The following is a 23383-nucleotide window of genomic DNA, read 5'->3' as shown; positions in this document are numbered from 1 at the left end:
TAAAAATAAATTTAAAAAAAGAGAGAGAGAGAGAATGGTGGTTGCCAGGAGCTGGGGGCAGAGGGGATGGGGAGATGCTGTTTAATGGGTACAGAGTTTCAGTTTGGGACGATGAAGAAGTTCCAGAGATGGATGGTGGTGATGGTTGCATAGCAATTTGAATGTGCTTGATGTCACTGAGCTGTACACTTACAAATAGTTAAGATGATAAATTTTGTTATGTATATTTTACCACAGTTGAAAAGAAAAAAACAGAGAGGAGACATTAAAAAAATTAATAAGTTTACACTATATGCCCCTGATGTTCTATTTTCTGTCTGGGAATGGATGAGGGTTGTCTTTCCATCCATCACTATCTCTCAGATTCTACCTATCAGAAGCAAGAGCAAAAGGGGTTGGGCCAGTGCCTCCCTGCAGCGCTGCTGGCCTGTGGGCAGGATCACCCTTGGTAGCAAGGGGCTGTCCTGTGCACTGTAGGGTGCTGGGCATCCCTCTCTCTACCCACCAGATGTCAGTGTTCTCCCCCAACCTTTAGTTGTGACCACCAAAGATGTCTCCAGACATTGCCACTGTCCCCGGGGGACAAAATCACCCTCAGTTGAGAACCCTGGATTAGATGCAGCCACGATGGGAACTGTGGCCCTGTGGCCCGGGGAAGACCGGGGAGGACCTCGACACCCCGTGGGAGTGCAGACCCACACTCGCTCCCTCCTGCCCACAGAGGCCAGGCCGACACCCCAGGCAGGTGGCGCAGGGCTCTGCCTTCTCGCCTCGTCCACAGACACCCCTTACCCAGCCTGATGTCTCCCTCAAGTGTCATCAGCACGTTGCCAGCTTTCAGATCCCGGTGGATGACCTTCTTGCCATGCAGGAAGGTGAGGGCTTCCAGCATCTGGCGGCAAACCACCTGAATCTGGGGCTCAGTGAGGCCTCTGTCCAGCTCTGGAAACAGAAAGAACTTGTCAACTCAGCAAGTGCTCAATGCAGGCAACTCCATGTCAGGCCCCTGCCAGGTACAAGAAATACATAAGCCACCAATGTGGTTGAGCACTTACTGTATACCAGGTTCACTTCTAAGCACTTCACATGGTACCTGCTTCGTCCTCACAGTAACACTATGGAGCAGGCACAATTGTTCCACCATTTCACAGGTTAGGAAACTGAGGCTCAGAGAGGTCAAGTCACTTGCTCAAGGTCACACAGTAGGGAGTCACAGATCTGAGATTAAAAACAGCCAGCCTGGGGCTTCCCTGGTGGCGCAGTGGTTGAGAGTCCGCCTGCTGATGCAGGGAACACGGGTTTGTGCCCCGGTCCAGGAAGATCCCACATGCCGCAGAGCGGCTGGGCCCATGAGCCATGGCCGCTGAGCCTGCGCGTCTGGAGCCTGTGCTCCGCAACGGGAGAGGCCACAACAGTGAGAGGCCCGCGTACCGCAAAAAAAAAACAAAACAAAAAAACAAAACAAAAAAACAGCTGGCCTGGCTTCAGAGCTCAGGTTTGCAAACACAACCTTTCTGAGGGGCAGAGACCCATTCTGTGAGCGGGCACTGAGTGTCAGCCTCCGTGCTGGGTATGGGGACACAGAGAAGTACATGGAAATGACAAGCAACTTTTGGAACACAGGGGGATTGGAGGGCATGGGAGGGCAGGACAGGCAGCAACCCCTTCTGCCTGGGGAATCGGGAAGCTCCGCAGAGGAAAGGGCATTCGAGCTGTGTCTTGAAGGAAGAACAGGTGTTTGAGAGGAGAAAAGTGGGGCAGGGCATTCCAGGTCAAAGAACCAGCCGAAGCGAAGGCCTGGAGGTGACATGAGCTGGTGTGGAAAAATGTTAACTGGCCGGTGGTGGTGGTGCCAGAGATGGGGAAGGTGAGGGGCCGTCACCAAAAGCCTCTTGTGTGCTGGTTGGGGCCGTGCGTGCGCGCACACACAGACACACACACACTCACTATACACAACCCAGCGTCCACTGAGAGACGGCACAGACTTCTTTTCTGAGCAGGTGAGGAACGCAAAGAAGAGTATTTCACAGCATGTGCAAAGGACCCCGCTTGGCTGGTGGGGAAAATTAAGTGGAGGTCAGAGGTTGGCGGGGAGCTATGGAGGCTGCATTTTCTTTGAAATGCAATGGGCAGTCTGGGAGAGGCTCTGAGAGGGACAGAGATACAACCTGAGTTTTGCGTTTAAAAAATTCCTCCTGGGGCTTCCCTGGTGGTGCAGTGGTTGAGAGTCCGCCTGCCAATGCAGGGGACACGGGTTCGTGCCCCGGTCCGGGAAGATCCCACATGCCGCGGAGTGGCTGGGCCCGTGAGCCATGGCCGCTGAGCCTGCGCGTCTGGAGCCTGTGCTCCGCAACAGGAGAGGCCACAACAGTGAGAGGCCCACGTACCACAAAAAAAAAAAAAAGAGTGGGCAGGGGGCTTGGCTGGGGGCCACACCGTGGTCCAGGAGGGATAGAAGGTGGCCAAGGCTTTGAAGAGGAAGGATTCCGGACCTGGGTCGGGGAGGGGGGAATGACAGAGTGTGGGACCAGGGGGGTGCAGTGGGGAGGAAAGGTGCGAGAAGAGTCAAGGACGACATGCCCCACTCTCTGCCCCGCTGGTCACCGTGATTATTGAGTTTTTGCTGCCGCCCAAGCTCCCTGTGCTGAGGTGAGCCTCACAGCCCTGCGTGCTGGGCCTTCAGGCTGCAGGCTCCCAGGCTGGTGCGCCAGAGCACTGCACTGAGGCCTCCCTCTGGCTGGAGCAGCACTCTCCCTTCTCACTTCCCAGGGCCAGGGCCAGGGTGGAGGCACCAACTGCACTGTCCTGGGAAGCCCGGCCCCAAAGCAGGGCTCCTGGACCAGAGGTCCCTCTGTCTGGATCCACAACTGCTCCCCGTCCCAACGACTCATCCTTAACTCCTGCACTTCCCCCAGCAGGGGTCTGGGCTTAGAGCCTGAGGGGACTTCGGGGCCACACAGACTGAGCCTGAACCCAGCGCTGCCTCTTACTGGCTGTGTGGTTTCTGGCAAGTCACTGTATCCCGCTGCATCTTCATTTCCTGGTCTGTAAATGGGAGTATGATGATAGATGTAGGCAGGGCTCCAGTGATAAAGCATGTTAACTTCTCAGCATGGAGTACAGTCAATAAAAGGTGATCAGGGCTTCCCTGGTGGCGCAGTGGTTGGGACTCTGCCTGCCGATGCAGGGGACGCGGGTTCGTGCCTCGGTCCGGGAAGATCCCACATGCTGCGGAGCGGCTGGGCCCGTGAGCCATGGCCGCTGGGCCTGTGCGTCCGGAGCCTGTGCTCCGCAACGGGAGAGGCCACAACAGTGAGAGGCCCGTGTACCGCAAAAAAGAAAAAAATCAAAGTGATGATGTGATGATCATGATCTCAACGCCACCATCTTTGGAGCCTTTACAATGCACTAGGCACAGGGATAAGGATTTGGGTACATTATTTCATTTAATCTTTACAATAATCCAGTGAGGTAGATAGATAAGACACATTTTTTAAGTTCAATTTATTGAGATGTAATTTACATACAGTAATATTCACCTCTTTTTGGGTATAGACTTCTATGAACTTTGGCAAATGTATGTAGTCACAAAAACAGCACCACAATTTATTAATAGAATACATATTTCCATCACTCCCCAAAATTCCCCTGTGCCCCTTTCACCCCCATTCCAGCCCCAAAGCCATCACTAATTTGATTCCTGTCCCTATAGTTTCATCTTTTTCTAGAAAGGCATATAATTGGAATCACACAGTATGATAAATTTTTAAGATGAATTTTTGATTACACAGCAATACATGAATACTTTCTTCTTAATAAAAGAAGCTGCAACATTGCAGATGAGTCTAAGTCCCCTTTGAAACCACATCCAGACCCGCCCCTCACCCTACTGTTCTTCAGGAGGGCTGAGAGCCAAAATGTTTAGCAGCTGGCAAGGCGTGGCCAACAGGATCAGAACAAACTAAGATGGCCATGTGGTGGTGTGCGGCCTGTGGTGGTGTGCCACGTGCATGTTCTTCCCATGCTGTAAAGGAGCCAGCCCAGTACCCCACAGCTACCAAGCCAAGAAACCTGGGATGGACCTCAGGAAGCCTGGACCCCAAGCCCAGGCTCATCACTTTGCACAACTCTGCAAGGCGATGGGAGGCAACCTAGGGCAGAAAGCCCCTCTGAGCAGGGCGGGCATCTGCGGGAGAGTCAACCCCTGACCACAGAGCTGCAGCCAGAACGTGACTCTCCTTGTCCCAGCTTCTCTTCTCCCACCTCGATTTCTAAAACGGTGATGGCACTTTTCCTTTAACTGCTACCACCAAAAAGGAGCAAACCACTTGGGGCTGGAGCAGTCAGTTCCACCAGGAGACGAGAGACAGAGAGCCCGGGGTGAGTCTGCCTGCTGGCTGAGCAATAGCCTGGGGTGACACCCCAGCTGTGAATAAGCTCAAGGACCTGGGACTCACCAATGCCTCTTCCCTCTCTGATATCCTCCCCCAGGTCTCATTCAGCTAGGCAGCAAACCGGGAGAGGCAGGCTGCTAGTTGGTTCCCATTCTCCCCTCTTTTTTAAATATCCAAACATATGGCCAACCAGCCAGAAGACCACATTTCTCAGCCTCCCTTACAGCTATGTGTTACTATCTTCTAGCCAGTGAGATGAAAATGGAGGTGTTACGTGGGGCTTCTGTGGTGTCTCCATAAAAGAGTGGCGGTGGGATGTGTTTTTGTGGACCTGTCCTACCCTTCCTTCTTCTATCCTGCTATTTGGAATTCTGATGTGATGGCTGGAGCTCCCACAGCCATCTTGTCACCAAGAACAGAAAATCAGCATGAGAATGGGGCCAACACAGAGAAAAGTAGGGCCAAGAGTTGGAGAAGGAAACCAAGTTCTTAAAACAATGTTTTTAAAACCCCTAGCTCAAGCTGTGCCTGAAGGCTGACACCCTTAAACTTTTCAGTTATTAGTGCAAGTAAATTCCCCCTCCCACATCCCCTACCTTTTTTTTTCCCTAAACCAGTTTGAATAGCCCTTATAACCTAGAGCATCTCAACTCATACAAGGCCATCATTTTTATGTTGTCAGATTCTACCCAGAACAATGAAAATCTTCAAAGGCAATCTCTGCTGGGAGAAGGCACACCCAAGGGCCATATCACAAGTGCCCGTATCCTGTTCCCCACTGTCATTTACCCACCTGGGAATGGCAAGAGGCTCTGCAAGGAAGGCCAGCATTCTATAGCTCAAGATGGGAAAGGGCTGCCATAAATTTGAGACATTCCTGAGATAAACTGAGGGGGAAAACACCCTCTTCACAATAAAAACGTGGCTGAATGGTGCTATGTTATACTGAGGGCCTCTCCTCTCCCGAACTGCCCCAGAATCCCAGACATGTTATTCAACCTTCTGGGCCCAAGACTCTCAACCTCTCCTCACTCACCGCCCACCAGGCTGGCAAAAGCAAAGGATAATGCAGGGTGGGCAGCAATTAGGAACAGCATCCCCCAGACCTGGGTTCACATCTCAGCTCTGCTGTGTGACTCTGGGTGAGCTCCTTAACCTCTCTAAGCATCAGTCTGGTCAATAAAACAGAGATGCTCTTTCTGATTTTATACATGAGGATAATATACATGAAAGCAGCTACCACAATCTCTGGCATATAGTGGCCATTCAAAAAATAGAGGTGATTACTAATATATATTTTTTTGTTACTGCTCAAACTTGCCTGGAACAACAATTTCCCCACTGAGCTCTTACAGAATGGGTGGGGATCCCCACTTTACAAAGAACCTCCCTCAGGTGTCTCATTTTCACCTCCTAAGAGTACTGTGGGGTCTGGCAAGGGGGCACCACACCTGTCGTATGCTGAGGGCTTGAGGGAGAGAATGACCCGCTCAAGGTCATGTGGCTTTTTGAACGAGAAGTGTTGGTCTTCCAAGTGTCCTGCATCCTCTCCAGTAACCCGGCCCCTGCTCCCAAAAGGGGACAGGCCACGGGCATTACCGGGGCAGAGGAGTGATGGACACCAGTCCTAAGCAGCGCCAACACCAGCACCGCTGCACTGCATGAAGGAAGACTCACCCAGGGGGCTTCCCTGGCGGGCCAGTGGTTAGGACTTCACACTTCCACTGCAGGGGGCACAGGTTTGATCCCTGGTCAGGGAGCTAAGATCCCGCATGCCGCACCAAGGAAAAAAAACAAAAAGCAAAAAACTCACCCAGCATGATGGCGTCCACAGCTCCCCCAGGACAGAACTCGATCATGATCTGCAGAAAATACAGGGCAAAGTAACAATGAGCAGGCGCCTGGGAGAACCACCAGATCCAGGCCTTCAAGAGGCTCCCAGCCCAGCGCGGCGGATAGACCTAGAGTCTGTCATACAGAGTGAAGTAAGTCAGAAAGAGAAAGACAAATACCGTATGCTAACACATATATATGGAATTTAAGAAAAAAAAAATGTCATGAAGAACCTAGGGGTAAAACAGGAATAAAGACACAGACCTACTTGAGAATGGACTTGAGGATATGGGGAGGGGGAAGGGTAAGCTGTGACAAAGCAAGAGAGAGGCATGGACATATACACTACCAAACGTAAGGTAGATAGATAGTGGGATGCAGCCGCATATGGCAGGGAGATCAGCTCGGTGCTTTGTGACCACCTGGAGGGGTGGGATAGGGAGGGTGGGAGGGAGGGAGGGAGGGAGACACAAGAGGGAGGAGATATGGGAACATATGTATATGTATAACTGATTCACTTTGTTATAAAGCAGAAACTAACACACCATTGTAAAGCAATTATACTCCAATAAAGATGTAAAAAAATAAAAATTAAAAAAAAAAAGGAAAACGGCAATTAGAGTAAAAAGTGTCGTGGGTATTGACACAGGACCTCCTTCTCTGGTCCACTCCCATCTTCACACTTCCTGCCCCACTCTAGGCTCCTATCATATATGAGAAGATGCTTTCTCTGTTTTTTAAAGTGCTGATAGAGGTGGGTGGGGAAGGCAGAAAGTGACACAAAATTTAAGGCACTCCCAGCATCTCCTCCAGCTCCGGGCTCCCGGCCCCTGCTTGTTGTAAAGTCCCTCCAACCAAGCTCAGCAGAGGCAGACACAGCGCCTGCAGGGCAGTCAAGAAGGCTCATCGCTCTAAATAGAAAAGGAAACCTCAGCCATGACCCAGCTGGGCCAGAGCCAGCTCTCCAGCCAGAGGACGGAGAAATAGCCTTAAGGTTTCGATGAGGCCTCTAAGCTTGTGGCCGACCTTCCAGAGGCTTCCTGGCAATGTAAATACAAGGATGTGGTTATGCATGGCTGGACCCAAGTCCCAAGCCCACGGCTCACTAGTTGTGACCTTGGGCAAGTCACTTCAATCGTGTGAGCCCGTTTTCTCAGCTGTAAGATGGGGCTGCTGATGCTATTACTCTTAGCTGGGCCCCAGCTCTAAGTATATTTAGGGGGAAGGACACCCCTGGGGGCAAGAAACCAAAGGAGCCCAAGCAGGGGGCTTTAAGCTGGGCCAGGGACACCAGAGACACTGGGACCAGGGATAGCAAGACTGCACCGCCCTCCCAGCCCAGGACAGCAGACAGGCCTGCCACACGCTGTGCAGGGCTACTCGCCATGGGAAGGAGCGATGCAAGGGGGCACCCACCCACTCTCACACCACCACCAGCCGGAGAGGAAAGACCTGGCCTCTGACACTCCTACAGTCACTCTGGTCCTGCCTGGCCATCAGAACATCAGGCCTGACCCCAGCTCCCCCAGACTACCTCTCTACCACTTTGGTGACTGTCATCCTAAATAAAAGTCATCAGAGATGGATTAATGTCCTGCAACCCAGAACATGAGGAAGTGGTACTACTTTCTCCCACTCACTCACTCATTCATTTGTTCATTTAACCAACCACCAATGAACCAGGCTTGTTCCCAGGGGTCAGGGTGACCTGGACACAGGCATTGACCTCTCGAAGCTCAGTGTATCATTCTGCCTTTTAATAATCCTCAGCTCCACAAAAGAGAACCCCAAATCCTGTTAATTGCTACAAAAAACCCAGCTACAAGAGGCAGTGGCGGAAAAGAAGCCAAATTTAGTCACCAAGCAAGGCCACTTACTAGTTAAGTGGCCTGTAAGATGGTGGGATACATGCCCAAACCCCACAGGAGTGACAAAGTCACCCGGGCCTTGCCGGGCGACGGGTGAGGCTCAGTCAGTATGAGCTATTCCTATGATTCCTTCCTTGAGCTCAGAGGTTCAGGCTTTTTTGGTTTTTGTGTTGTCTTTTGAGACCCCATGAAAGCCACCCTCTCTCCTCTCACACAGAAAAATGCAAATATAAACAAATGTTTGTGGGCAATTCCACTGACTTCTTGCACGCCCTGAAGTCCCACCACCAAGCCCAGGTTGGGAACCCCTGCTCTTCACCTGCTACTCTCTTTGCGGCCTTGGCAATGACCTACTTCTCTGCAAAATGGGATAATACTATGGATGCCCCCAGAACTACTGTAATGATTGGATGAGGTGGTATTTATAAAGCAACAAGCCTGAGCCTCACACACAGCAGACACAGGACAGGCTCAGCCATTCCCTGCTCTAACAGGGGGCAGCTGAAGAGGAAAAGGTGGTAGCGCCTCTTAATTAGCTATGTGACCATGGGTAAGCCACTTAGTGTCCCTGAGCCTCAATTTCTTCATCTGTAAAATGGCACTAATCTTCTCTCCCTCCAACATCAAGACAGTCAATGACATGCCCAACACAAAAGCCACACCAACTAATATGCACTTGTCGAATCTAGCAAAGGAAATCACTAGAAAGTGTCACACTTACACCATGTTATTTAGGCCTCCTACAAAAATATGCCTTCCCAGAACTACAGTTCATCAACACACCCGTTGCCAGTATCAGAAGTCAGTATGAGAAGTGGTCAAACTCAGGCAGTTCCTGCATCTTTCAGTTAAACTGTCCCTTACACAACATCCTTACTCAAGGTCCCCCATGACCCCCTCCTCTCCCAGGTCAGCACTAGGAAAGCTTGAGCATTGTGCCATTCTGGTTTGCTTCCTCTTCTGCAATTCAAGAGCTCCATGACCCCTTGCCCTTCCCGTATTTTTTTACTTATTATTATTTTGCCTTGGCTGCTGGGAAGCTCTAGGCTTAGCTTTGGTTTTATTCCCATGAATAAATGTACCGACTTTTCATTCTATGTCAGGATTAAACCTATAATGCTTCACAATTTGCATATGGACCCCGAGGAAATATCTTTAGGAGATGACTGCCCTGTGACACAGGCATCCCCAACCCCTGGGATCTAATGCCTGATGATGTGAGGTAGAGCTGATATAATAATAGAAATAAAGGCACAAAAAGTGTAATGCGCTTGAATCATCCCGAAACCTTCCCACACCCCCACCCCGGTCCATGGAAAAATCGTCTTCTACGAAACCGGTCCCTGGTGTCAAAAAGGTTGGGGACCACTGCTGTAACTCACACTTCAAACTGTGAAGCTTTTTTTTGAAACAGCAGTCCTTGTTCGGAGTTAATCAGAGTGATGCTCCGTTAATTAACTTTTTGTAATTCTGCCCAACTGTACTCTCACATGTGGCAAAATAAAGTTCGATTTTTCTTCTTTTTTTTTTAAACTTTGTTTTTTTTTTTGTCCTTCTGGTTTAAAAAGCTTCACGTCTTGGTGCCTTTTATGTGATGCCAAAAAAAAAAAAATGTCCCTTTCATGACATGGTTCTCTCACTGGGTTCCATTACATGGATCTTAACACTTTACCTTTAAGCTTGTCAGTGGTAGGGTCACAGGGGGCTTATATTATAAACTTCTCAGGGCTTTTACAGAAATGCATGGGGTTTAATTAATAAAATAATAATCTCAATAAAGGCAATAAAAACAATATATAAAAAGAAAATAATCATCTTGATGCCTAAGGAAATTACTAAATATGCCTGCTTCGAAAAGAGAATGGAAACATACATCAATACCCACAAAAGGATTACCGGTGTTCTGTACTTTCATGTATTTTCCATATTTTATTCAACTAATATGTAAAATAAAATTTTATATTAGAAGTACTCTTTTTTTTTAATGGAAAGTACTGGCCTAAAATCACCCATGGCTACAGACGCATCTGTTCATCTGAAGGCGGGATGGGGCTGTGCCCATCCACGATGAAGGCCCCAGCAGGACCATGCCCAGAGCATCCTGTGATGAAAGGAGGCTCTTCAGGATCCAGGGTTCCTGGGTACAAAGCTGACAGCCTCTAAGCCCTCACCAAGCCCCAAATCCAACAGCTCCCAGTACCAAGGACCAACTCCTAGAACCCATCAGAGGCTCATCCATCACTCTTCCTCGAGAGGGCAGCAAGCAGCTTGTGACCGAGGTTTTTCCCAGGATCTGGTGAAGGGAGGTTTGTGATCAGCTTAACTCATCAACAACTATCAACTGAGAGTCTACCAAACGGCTCACATTGCTAGGCAAAGTGGGGGCCACGAAAGAAGTATTTGATCAACAAACACTACCTGAGCTCCTAGTCTATGACAAGCCTGGGGACCCAGGACGATTCAGACAGGTCCCTGCCCTAAGACCACAGGCAGAGGCAGACGCAGACAGAGGTGAGTGGTGCAGGTACATCGTGACTGTAATTACCCAGAACCTGTGGCCACAGTGGTTAACCCAGCCTGGAGCTGGAGAGCTTGACAGAACACAGATAATCGGGCCCCACCCCAGAGTTTCTGATTCAGTAGGTCTGGGGGAGGGTCCAAGAATCTGTATTTTGAACAAATGCCCCAGGGATGCTACTGCTTCTCCCCCCGACTATACTTTAAGAACCACTGCTCTATGGGAATTCGCAAAAGAGCAAGAGGTCTGGACCCTGGAGTCACATCTCTCCTTTGCCTACCAAAAACATAATGTAAGATGGTGGTACAGAAATCTTAGGAACAAACTGGTGGAATTACCATTTCTTTTATGTTCCTTAATTAACCTGAACTTCCTCATCAGTGTTTCCTTTACTTCTTGCCTCTAACCAAGGAGCTAGGGGCTTGGGGAGGATGTAAGATCATCCTGGTGAGCCTTTACTAAATGATGGTTTGAGAAGCCCTGGGTATTGGCAAAGAGGCTTTAGGGATTTGCCTTATTAGAGATGGTCAGATTGAAACAGAGGAGTATTTCAATGAGTATTTTTAAAAAATAAGTATAGGGCCTCCCTGGTGGCGCAGTGGTTGAGAGTCCGCCTGCCGATGCAGGGGATACGGGTTCGTGCCCCGGTCTGGGAGGATCCCATATGCCGCGGAGCGGCTGGGCCCGTGAGCCATGGCCGCTGGGCCTGCGCATCTGGAGCCTGTGCTCCGCAACGGGAGAGGCCACAAGAGTGAGAGGCCCGCATACCGCAAAAAGAAAAAAAAAAAAAAAGAAAAAAAAAATAATAATAAGTATAAATATAATTACTTAAAAACCCTCCCATCTTTAAAAAAAAGATTTGAGGGCCTTTGAGTGTGTGTGTATCAAGGGGCATGATGAAGATCAGGTGGGTAGAAGTGACACCAAAAGCACAAGCAATAAAAGAGAAAACAGATACACTGGACTTCATCAACATTAAAAGCTTTTGTGCATCAATGGACACTATCAAAAGAGTGAAAAGACAACCCACAGAACGGGAAAAATGTCTGCATGTCATATATTTGACAACAGGCTAGTATCCAGAATATATAAAGAATCCTTAAAATAAAACAATAAAAGGACAAATAACCCTATTTAAAAATAGGTAAAGGATTTGAATAGATGTTTCTCCAAAAAAAGACATAGAAATGGCCAATAAGCACATGAAAAGATGCTATCACTGGCCATTAGGGAAAGGTTAATCAAAGCCACAATGAGATACCACTTCATGACTGCTAGGATGCCTAGAATCAAAAAGATGGACAATGATAAGTGTTGACAAGAATATGGACAAATAGGAACCCTCATACACCGACAGTAGGAAAGTAAAATGATGCAGACACTTTGGAAAACAGTCTAAATGTTAACAGTTTAAAATGTTAAACATGGCATTACAATATGATCCATACAATTCCCCTCCTAGATACATATCCAAGACAATTAACAACATATCCATTCCACAAAAGATCCCAAACAGCCAAAACAATCTTGAGAAAGAACAAAGCTGGAGGCATTATACTTCCTGATTTCAAAGTATATTACAAAAGCTATAGTAATCAAAACAGTTTGGTATCAGCATAAAAACAGACATACAAATCAGTGGAACAGAATAGAGAGCCCAGAAACAAACCCATGAATATTATGGCCAATTAATCTACAACAAAGGAGACAAGAATATACAATGGGGAAAGGATGGTCTCTTCAATAAATGGTGTAGGGAGAACTAGATAGCTACGTGCAAAAGAATGAAACGGAACCCACTATCTTACACTGTATACAAAAATCAACTCAAAATAGATTAAACACTTGAATGTTAGACCAGAAACCTCATAGGAGAAAACACAGGTGGACATCGGTCTTGACACTGGTCTTAGCAATATATTTTTTTGATCTGACTCCAAAGGTAATGGCAACAAAAGCAAAAATAAACAAATGGGACTACATCAAACTAAAAAGCATCTGCACAGCAAAGGAAACCATCAACAAAATAAAAAGGCAATCTACTGAATGGGAGAAGATATTTGCAAACCATATATCCAATAAGGGGTTAATATTCAAAATACATAAAGAATTCATACAACTCAATGACAGAAGAAACAAACAACCTGATTAAAAAACGGGCAGAGGATCTGAATAAACATTTTTCCAAAGAAGACATATGGATGGCCAACAAGCACATGAAAAGATGTGCAACATCACTAATCATCAGGGAAATGCAACTCAAAACCACAATGAGATATCACTTCCCACCTGTCAGAATGGCTATTATCAAAAGGACAAGAAATAACAAAGTTGGTGAGGATGTGAAGAAGAGGGAACCCTCATTCATGCACTGTTGGTGGGAATGTAAACTGGTGCAGCCACTGTGGAAAACAGTATGGAGGTTCCTCAAAAAATTAAAAATAGAACTACTATATGATCCAGCAATTCCACTTCTGGGTATTTATTCAAAGGAAATGAAACCCTAATTCGTAAAGATATATGCAGCCTTACATTCACTGTAGCATCATTTACAATTGCCAAGATATGGAAACAACCCAAGTGTCCATCAATGGATGAATGGATAAAAAAAGATGTGGCATATGGAATATCAAGGGACCCCAAATAACCAAAGCAATCTTAAAAAGAACAGTTGTAAGAAACTGTTCAAAGAAAGTTGGAAGTCTCACATTTCTTGATTTCAAAACTTACTACAGGGCTTCCCTGGTGGCGCAGTGGTTGAGAGTCCGCCTGCCGATGCAGTGGACACTGGTTCGTGCCCCAGTCCGGGAAGATCCCACATGCCGCGGAGCGGCTGGGCCCGTGAGCCATGGCCGCTGAGCCTGTGCGTCCAGAGCCTGTGCTCCGCAATGGGAGAAGCCACAACAGTGAGAGGCGGGCGTACCGCACAAAAAAAAAAAAAACTTACTACAAAGCTACAATAATCAAAACAGTGAGGTACTGGCATAAAAACATATAGACCACTGGAAGGAGATCCCAGAAATAAACCTTTGCATATGTAGTCAAATGATTTTCCACAAAGGTGTCAAGACCATTCAATGGGAAAAAGACAGTCTTTTCAACAAATTTTGTTGAGAAAACTGAATTACCCATATGCAAGAGAATGAAGATGGTCCCTTACCTTACACCATATACAAAAATTTACTAAAAATGGATCAAAGACATAAATGTAAGAGGTAAAACTACAAAACTCTTAGAAGAAAAAAATGGGTGAAAAGCTTCATGACACTGAACTTAGCCATGATTTCCTGGTTATGACACCAAAAGCACAGGCAACAACAACAAAAAACAAATAAACTGGATTTCGTCAAATTTGATAACTTTTGGACATCAAAAGACACTGTCAACAGAGTGAAAAAGCAACCCACAGAATGGGAGAAACTACTTGCAAATCATATATCTGATAAGGGACTAATTTCAAGAATATATAAAGAACTCTTACAACTCAATAACAAACAAAAATATTGGGCAAAATACTTGAACAGACATTTACAGATATACAAATAGGCAATAAATGCATGAAAAGATGCTCAGCATTACTAATTAGGGAAATGCAAGTCAAAACCACAGTTAGATATCACTTTACACCCATTAGGCTGGCTATTTAAAAATATATATATAGAAAATAACAAGTGTTGGCAAGGATGTACAGAAATGGGAACCCTGTGTATGTAAAATGGTGTGGCCACTGTGGAAGCGAGTACGGCAGTTCCTCAAAAATTAAAACCAGAATTTAAAAAATTTAAAATGGAATTGCCTTATGAACTGGCATTCCAATTCTGTGTATATACCCAAAAGAACTAAAAGCAGAGCATCAAACAGATGTTTGTATACCAATGTTCAGAGCAGCATTACTCACAATAGCTAAAAGATGGAAACAACCCAAGTATACATCAAGAGATGAATGGAAAAATAAAATATGGCATATCCATACAATGGAATATTATTCAGTGAGAAAAAGGAATGAAGCACTGATACATATGAATGAACCTTGAAAACATTATGCTAAGTGAAAAAAGTCAGACACAAAAGGCCACATATTATGTGATTCCATTTGTATGAAATGCCCAGAATAGGCAAATCCATAGAGACAGAAAGGAGATTAGTGGTTGCCAGTACCTGGGGGAGGGCTCCCAGGGCAAGAGACCGTGGGCTCTGAAAATATGACCCAAGTGCTTTTCAGCTCAGAAAACTGCTGACACTATGCGCCAAGCCCTGTCCCAGGCCCTTTATTCACAGTCTCTCATTTAATCCTCACACAGTTCTATAAGATGAAGACAATAATAATCTCCATTTTCCAGATCAAGGGTCACCAAAGTTTTTCTGTAAGGAACCAGATAGTAAATACTTTTGCCTTTGTACTCATGAGCTCTGTTTCCCTGGAGACCTCAGCCCATAAACATGTTCAGAGGGTGCCCGACGGGGTACAGCCTGCAGTCCTGCTGGCTTTCCACTCTGGCTGGAGGCCAAAGGAAACTGGAAACCTGTGTTTACCTCGATCCCCTATCAGTTTAGATTAAGCAGCTGTCATGGTGTAGCATAAGGGTCACAGTCTTGCTACATGATCCTGGCAGCCCACACCACCCCTCCTATCATTCATCCATTCATTCATTCGTGCATTTATTAGGCACCTAACCTGGTCCTGCACTATTTTAGCCATGGGAATTTAGCACTGCACCTGCACAGCTCAGATCAAGAAGTACTCTCTTCCCTCTTAAGCCAGTGTCCTCTCAGAGTTGCCCTGGGACTGGTTACAATAAAAAACTTCTTTGGGGCTTCCCTGGTGGCACAGTGGTTGAGAGTCCGCCTGCCGATGCAAGGGACATGGGTTTGTGCTCCCGTCCGGGAAGATCCCACATGCCGCGGCGCGGCTGGGCCCGTGAGCCATGGCCGCTGAGCCTGCGCGTCCGGAGCCTCAGCTCCGCAGTGGGAGAGGCCACAGCAGTGAGAGGCCCACATACCGAAAAAAAAAAAAAAAAAAAAAAACTTCTTTGGAGCTGTTGCAAATGAAGAATCAGCTCAGTACTGCTTAGGACTGAGAGAGCCAGAATTTAAAATCTCTCCTCTACCTGATCGACCCTTCAGGACTAAACCCTGACCCCACAGTGCCATGCCAAGCTGATTTCCACCCTTCTAAATAACACATGGAAAACACCACCTGTGCACTGCTTCCCCCATATAGTCTCACTCCACACCCTCAACCTCCTCAGGACGTAAGCAGTTGCCCGGTCAGTTAACCCAGGTCAGTCTCAGTTTCCCCACCCATGACATTTAACAGGAATCGAGAGTTTATTCTGTGCCAGGCCCCTTTGCATGGATTATCTTACACTCACCATTTGAAGTGGGTATCCTAAAAAATGCCTCTACGTCATGGGGTTTTTGGGAGGATTAAACAGGATAATAGACGCCTGGCACTTAGAACATTACCTGGCACACAGTAAGTAAATGCTTGGTAAATGTTACCAATTATTATCAGCATTTGGTGACACTTTATTCCCATTTTACATACGAGGAAACTGAGGTTCAAAGAGATTAAGGTCACAGAAATAGTAACTATCAGAGCCAGGACCTGAACTGGGACGTATTTGGGTGCCAAGTCAGCTCTGTTTGTCTCCCCGATGGAAGAGACCTAGTGACCCCATCCTCTCTTCCTGTGCCTCAAGAAGGAAGCCACAAGCTCAAGATACAGCCCCCAGGTGGTGGAAGAAAAGGTCCCTCTGTCTCCCTGCTCCAGCCCTCACTGGGCCCCACTGGTCAGCTCACACACACCAAGTGCACTCACTCACCCAGAGATAAGGGAGCCAGGATGTCACAGCCCAGATAAGAGAGGGCCTGGACCACCCACAGGGTTTGAGACATTAACGTGTACAGCCCACAGGCAGCGGGGCCAAGTAGCAGGGTGGGTCAGCGCTGCCACAGCCCGACCGTCCGCAGGGGACAACTGAGGCATGCTCAAGCCATACCCTGGAGACCACACGGTGCTCGGGACCTGGGTCCCGTCCTTTCCCTGGCCCTTCCTGAGGCCGGCAGGAGTACTGGGTACACAGAAGGGGCTCAATAAATAAATGTTGGCAACAGTCCTGGAAGTAAAATTAAATAAAATTAAACCTCTTCTATAGGTCTGGACGCAGTCCCAGATCTGCCCCTGGCCTCCTGTGACAGTGCCATCAGAACCACTTTCCTGCTTTGAGCCTCAGTTTTCCTACCCGGAAAATGAAGCTTTTAACATCTGTAAGGTCATTTTCAACATTGACATTTGAGGGTACAAGGTGAAGGACATCACTTTATCACTGAATAAGCAGTTAATATTTATAAAAGTCCATTCATATCATCCATTATCAGAGCCTGGACCTGGTATGTGAATAGTAAGTGTTCACTGAATGAATTTATGAAGAATGAAGAAATATGAATGAAACATTTCAGTGGCTTTGAGATGCCCAGAAATCAGGGCAAAACAGCCAACACAGACTAACACAGCTGTTTCTGCAAAGAAAGCTGGACAAAAGCAAGCCAGTCCCTCCCTCTTCTGCCACCCAAGAGAAAAGAGATGATGGCTGCCATTACTGAGTGCCTAATGCATACCTTAGAGTGCTAAGCATTCTACAGGCATTCCTTTACATACTCCTGTGAGCAGTTATACTTATGTCTATTTTACAGATGGGGAAACTGAGGTTTGATGGGGAAAGGGCTTCCCCAAAGCCATTCAGTTCCTAGGTGAGAGAACGAGGGTATAAACCCAGGTCTGCCTGACTCTAAGATGCAAAGATTGCTGAAATGTGCAGCCACAGGCAAGCTCCTTTCCCTCTCCAGGCTTGCTTCTTCTTGGGGTAGGAGGGGTAGGTGCTGTAATCACCCCTTCCTTCCCAGGTCTCCCTACCCTGAGAGGCAATGTCTCCTGGGCACGGGGACACCCCATCAGCGCAGAAGACAGAGGCTTCTGGTCACTCAACAGAGACCTGTAGAAAGAAGATCCCCCCCCCAAAAAAAACATAACAGTGAACACAAAAATGTCTCCAGCTTCTCAGCAGCCAGTCCCTGTAGGTGGACTCCCAGAACCTCCACACCTCTGAGCTCCAGGCCAAACAATGCGGCCATTGAGCGGGGCAGCCCTCACCCACATGGCCTCCCAGGAACGCCGGGCCTTCTCCTCTGCCTCCAGCTCCACCCACCACGTCACAGAGAGTCCGAGGAAGGAATCTGGGCTCCCCTCGAGACTGTGGGAACTGAGTGCCCCCTGGCAGGAAGGAAGAGCACAAGGGATAACCTTGGGGTTCCTAAGGGGAGGGGATGGGGTCCTGCCCAGGCAACAGGGAGGCTCTAAGCCTATCTGGCACATTCTATGGCACCTCTGACACAAACCCTGCGGGGAGGATTACTAGATGAGGAGACCGAGATGGCTCCACATCCAAGTGTGCAGGCCCAAGTCCCGAGGCATCTCTGGGATAGAACTGAGGTGACTACAATTTGGGGTGCCTAAGCCCTTCTGATACTGTCTGGCCCAGAGATCAGGAGCACTGGCTTCAGGGTCAAAGTCCTCTGAGCTTGAGTCCAAATGCTGCCACTGTGTGTCTTTAGGCAACAGGCTTCACCACTCTGAGCCTCTATTTGCTCATCTGTAAAATGGGGACAACACATTCCAACCGTGATGGGGTCCTGAGGGGACTAAATGAGATAGCACATGTGAAAACAACAAGCACAGTGCCTGGCCAGAGGGTGACAGACGACAGTCACTGTCATCACTGTATGATTATCACCATCGCCACTCTCCTCATCACACCAGGAAATCAGGGCTGGAACCAGACTCCAGGCAGATGCAAACTGGATTTTCAGCCCCTAGGGGAGACACAAGCAGTTCTCTGTCTGCACAGACATTTTTCATCTATTTGACCATCTGTCTGTCCGGCCACCATTACCTAAAGTCAGGGGTGGCAGGGCTCGTGCTGCCATAGAGAGGAATGGTCCAGGGCCATGCCCCTCATTAGATGGACTCACAAATCCACAAGACTAGGAGTGATCAGGGTCACAGGAAATACAGACACACAGCTGGAAGGCCTGCCTGACTGGTAGGAAACAGCATTCCCAACTAAAATTGTTAAAGGTTTGTGGCATGTGAGATGGTCCTCAAGGGACAAGTAGGATTTGAAACCAAGGGGAGAGGGGTGGCGATGGGGAGAGGTGGGCATGGCAGGCAGAGCCAGCACTGAGCTGCTCACAGAGCAGCTCAGATGGTGCAGGGTGGGTGTTCGTTTCCTATTACATCCCCAAGGGCAACCCCCAGTCTTCCTTGACTTATTACCCGAGAGACAAAGTCTCCAAGGAACCAAAACACCTGAGTAAATAAGGTGAGCCCCGGGTTTTGACTCTGGAGTCAGATACACCTGGGTTCCAATTCCAGTCCTGACACTGACTAATCTTGGACAAGGAAAGACCTCGGAACAAGCGCAGAGATGTGGGCCTCGGTTTGCTCATGTGTAAGGTGTGGGGAACTATAGGATCTGCCACCTGGGTAGTGAGCAATGGGGTGACTTGGGGAAAGCCCACGGCTCAGGACCCGGCATTCGGCAAGTGTGCTCCAACCGTTAGTAACACCAGAGGCTGTATCCACGTGGGAAGCTGAAATGACCAGCCCACACTCAGAGACAAGCCCCCAGTGCCAGTGGCTGCCCATGAAAGGTTGAAGGAATAATCTGAGAGCAGCAGAGAGAAGCACAAAAACACTGGGCGCCTTGGGCAAGTCTAAGCATCTATTTGCCCATACACTCTACAGTCTTATTATGTCCATCTTCTGCCTCCCCACCCCCGCTGCCCCACAGAATGTAAATTCCCAGAGGGCAGGGCTTTGTGTCTGTGCCTTCAGCAACTAAAACAGTGCCTGACACACAGCTGGTGCTCTGGAAACATTTGTTGGTGAACGAATGAATGCATGAGTGAGTCAGTGAGTGAACGCATGAATGACTGAATAATGGCTGCCCACGTGCTCCGGGGAGGGGGGGTCCAGTCACGTGAGATCGCGGATGTGGAATACCAGACACAGGGGAGGCGTGATCACGATGGGGATGCAGAGACTGCCACAGTGGCAAGTACTGAAGGTTCCATCAGTGATGACACAAGTCCGAGGGCTCCTGAGACAGAGACCAGTAGGGACACAGCCAGGAAGGAAGAAGGGCCCCCAGTCTCCAAGGAAGACAGAAGACAGTCCCTCAGCCCCCGGCTCATCCCTCTGTTTCCCCACTTCCCCCGCCCAGGACTGGGATTATCTGTTCCCATCAGGGCCAGAGAGTGTATAAATGCAGGGAAGCAGCCAGGGTAGGGGTGAGGGCAGATGGGAGAGCAGGTGGCCGTCTATGGGGAAGCAGCCCTCAGCCCAGCTCATAGATGCCGCAAGGGAACATGGGCCCCTGTGGCGAGAGCTGCTTCAGGCCAAGCCAAACACTTGGATTCCTATATGAAAAACACCAACTTACAAAGGGTCACACTACTGCAAAGCACTGGAAAAGTCTGCCTTAGGTACAGCCTGTGGACCGGGTTTACACGTTTATCTGCCAATCTAGACTTTGAACAACACACATGACCTTGTCAGCTGGGTGCCTGGCACGAGGCTCCTACTGTCTTGCCAGCTGGGACGAGCTGGGTTTCTAATCCTGGGCCAACAGCTGCGAGATCAGTGTCATCACCCTTCATGTCCAGATGGGGAAACTGAGGCTCAGAGATGTGTCTGGGGTCACACAGCAGCACCGAGGCAGCAAGATTCCAACCCAGGTCTAGCTGACTCCAAAGCCACTGCTTGATGGACCGAAGGAATGAGGGTGTGAGTGAAGCTGGGGCAGGGGGTGGGGGGCGGTGAGTGGGGATGGGAGGAGCACACAGGAGTGCCACAGAGGGGATGACAGCTGGCTGATGGGGTCAGGTGGCGAACTAAATGCCTGGGAACATGGCAGGCGAATCCCCGGACCACAGAGTCACCCTCGCTCCTGTGAATGTGACACAGAGACCCCGGCCCGGACATTCCAACAGCAGGATTCCAGGCAAAACCCCACATTACCCTGGCCTGTCCATCCACAGCTACACCATTCTACTGCCATTCTAACCGCTAGTAGCTGACAGTCCACCACACCCAAGGTAGAAGCTGGATGGATCCTCGAGCCACAGGCCCCTCCCCACCAGACACTGCCAAAAAAATGGTCTGCAGGACAATGGGCTCCTCAAGTGGAGGAGGGGGGCACAGACTGTGTGGGCTGGCACTTGGGGGGCGTGGGGTGCACTGAAGAGGTAGGAGCCAGGCTGATCTGAGTTGGAACCTGGATGTGAGCCCTGAGACAGTCACTCTCTGTCTCTGACCCTCAGTCTTCACATCCATAAAATGGGGGTGACAACATCTCAGTCCCATAGAATTGTGAGGATTCGGCAAGATAATCATGAAAGGGCCCAGCACAGAGAAAGTTCCCAGCAAAGGCCAGCTATCTGTGTTCTTTTGCTGACTCTTCCCTCTCACCTTCACCCCCTGCCTCCTGATTTACCCTCTGGGCCAAGAAGTCACAAGCTTCTGAACCTGCTTCCCCTCCCTGAGCCTCAAGGCACTCTATCTGTACAACAGAAGTGGTAAGAAGTAACAATACACTTACCCCAGAGGACTGAGAGGGCTGCACAGAATTTCAAGTGCTTCACAAAGTGCTATTATGGATATGCGTGTGTGTCCCCAGAGTGGACGCCCCTATAGGCCTAATCCAGAGAGTCAGTGAATGCCAGGGAAGCCCAGGGGCACCAGGACCCCAGAGCCCATGGGAAGAGGTCCTAGCCCACAATACTGCAGAGAAGGGCCACCACAGGCCACACAGCTGACCATGAACCGGGAGTTCAGGATTTCAGAGATACCGGGCCAGGACAAACGGAGCCGACTCGGGCCAAAAGGCCTCCTTGAGATCATCCCTTCCAAGGCCCTGGCGTTAAGGGCCAGGAAGCAGAGGTGCAGGGAAGGGACAGTGCTTCCTAGGGTCACAGAGGGTTGGTCCCAGATCTGGGAAGATCTCAGGTCCCCTGACTCCATCCAGCCCAGCGCTCCTTCTGCCGTGCTGAGTGACTTTCTAAATGCACACAGCGCGGTTAGTGACTTTCTAATGTCACATTCTCTTTACAGTTCTGGTATTTTTTAAGGCCAGATATGCAATCTCTGTCAGTGACCAACCACTAGCCTCTGAGCCCAAGGCGACAAGCCACAGAAACCCTGGCCGGTGACATGTAGTCATATGAACACGTGAGGACAGCGGGCCCCTCCCACCCACGCCCTGCTCTGTGACCCTGGGCCCTGCACTTCCTCTTTGTAGAATGTTCACTTTCTGACAAGAAGTCACACTCTGAAAAGCCTACAGTCACTCCTTCAGTTCCTCTCTCTCTCTCTCTCTCTCTCTCTCTCTCTCTCTCACACACACACACACACACACACACACACACACAAACAAACTTGGTATACACATACAGGAAATTCACAGCTGCCTTACAAACCTATTTTTGCATTCCCTAAGGCCAGGAGTCCTGGCTTAAATGCCACCAGGTCTGAGGAGCTAACTTATGGGGCAAAGCAGCTCTGCCTGTATGAAAAAATGTCATCTTGCACACTTTTCTAAGAACACTGTCCTCTTGGTTATCTGCACTTTCCTGTTTCGACAGAGACATGGGAATGAGAAATATATCCTCTCAATTCTACTTTAAGAAAAACAGTGGCAGATATAGAGAACAGACTTGTGGCTGCCAAGGGGGAAGGAAGAATTGGAAGATTGGGATTAGCAGATGCAAACTAGAACCGAGGGCAGTTTTGTCCCCCAGGGGACAACTGGCAACATCTGGAGACGTTTATGGTTGTCACACTGAGTGGGGAGATGGGGCTTCTGCTGGCATCTAGTGGGTAGAGGCAGGGACATTGCTAAACATCCTACAATGGACAGGACAGCTCCCCGTCACATAGAAAATGATCCAAACCCTGATGCAGACCAAACAGAGTCCAAAAGGCTTGGAAGCTACTCTGGGGACCACCATGGGAGTGGGGGGCTGAGGGTGATAGGAGGCCTGCCCAGCTTAGGGCAGCTGCTATTTTCTCTATGGCCACAGGACTTCCACGAAGATTTCAACAGAGGAGGATTCCACAGCTAAGGATGCTGGGAAAGCCCAGGTGCAGACAATGAGAGTTGAGACGTGAGCTGGGGGAGCTGACGGGAGCTGGCCTTCGGGTCAGGAGAGGTGCGTCCAAACCCAGCCTCTGGCCCCTGACTGCCCCTGGACAAGCTGCTGAGCCTGCCCGCCTCAGTCCTAAGAGGACCGTCCCCAACCTCTGGCCTTCCAGGCTTGGCCAGACCCAAACACCCCTGGCCTGGGCGCATCCCCAGGCGGAGGTCCTGAGATTCGGGCACTGCACGGCGCCGGGAGAGAGGAGTTCCTCCACCGTGCTTGTCCTTCCTGCAAAGCCCCGTCCCTGCCGAGCGCTAAAGAGACGCACGGTGACAACCTTCCTCCTAACAGGCAGCACAGGGCCTGGGCTGAGGGCTTTGGCAGGCAAAGGGATTGGGCCAGAATGGAACAGAAGTGGTTTATTTCCTTTTATTTCTATTTATGGCAAGTGGGTCCTAATATTCCATTTCTGGTAATGAGACGGAAGTTTCTTTTTCAATTAATGTAGTTAATTTCTAAAAAGTGAGTCACCTTAAAAAAATATTAACTATTCCACAGGTAGGAGAATGAAT

The 23383-nt window shown here is 48.9% G+C and overlaps 1 protein-coding gene across 1 annotated transcript in view; it reads right to left on the bottom strand.

Annotated features, from left to right (window-relative positions):
• The window catches only part of STK10 (serine/threonine kinase 10), a 125756-nt gene that overhangs the window by 67448 nt on the left and 34925 nt on the right, over positions 1–23383 (bottom strand). The window contains exons 3-4 of the mRNA XM_081231499.1: positions 6208–6256; positions 793–942 (exon numbers count right to left, since the gene is read on the bottom strand). Coding sequence (XP_081087625.1) covers positions 793–942; positions 6208–6256 — 199 coding nt within the window. The remainder of the gene's footprint in view (positions 1–792; positions 943–6207; positions 6257–23383) is intronic.

This window comes from Mesoplodon bidens, assembly GCF_964165515.1.
Source record: "Mesoplodon bidens genome assembly, chromosome: 4".
In the NCBI taxonomy this organism is placed as follows: domain Eukaryota; kingdom Metazoa; phylum Chordata; class Mammalia; order Artiodactyla; family Ziphiidae; genus Mesoplodon; species Mesoplodon bidens.
The sequence above is the reverse complement of the archived record's forward strand: the minus strand, read 5'-3'. Positions and strand labels throughout refer to the sequence as shown.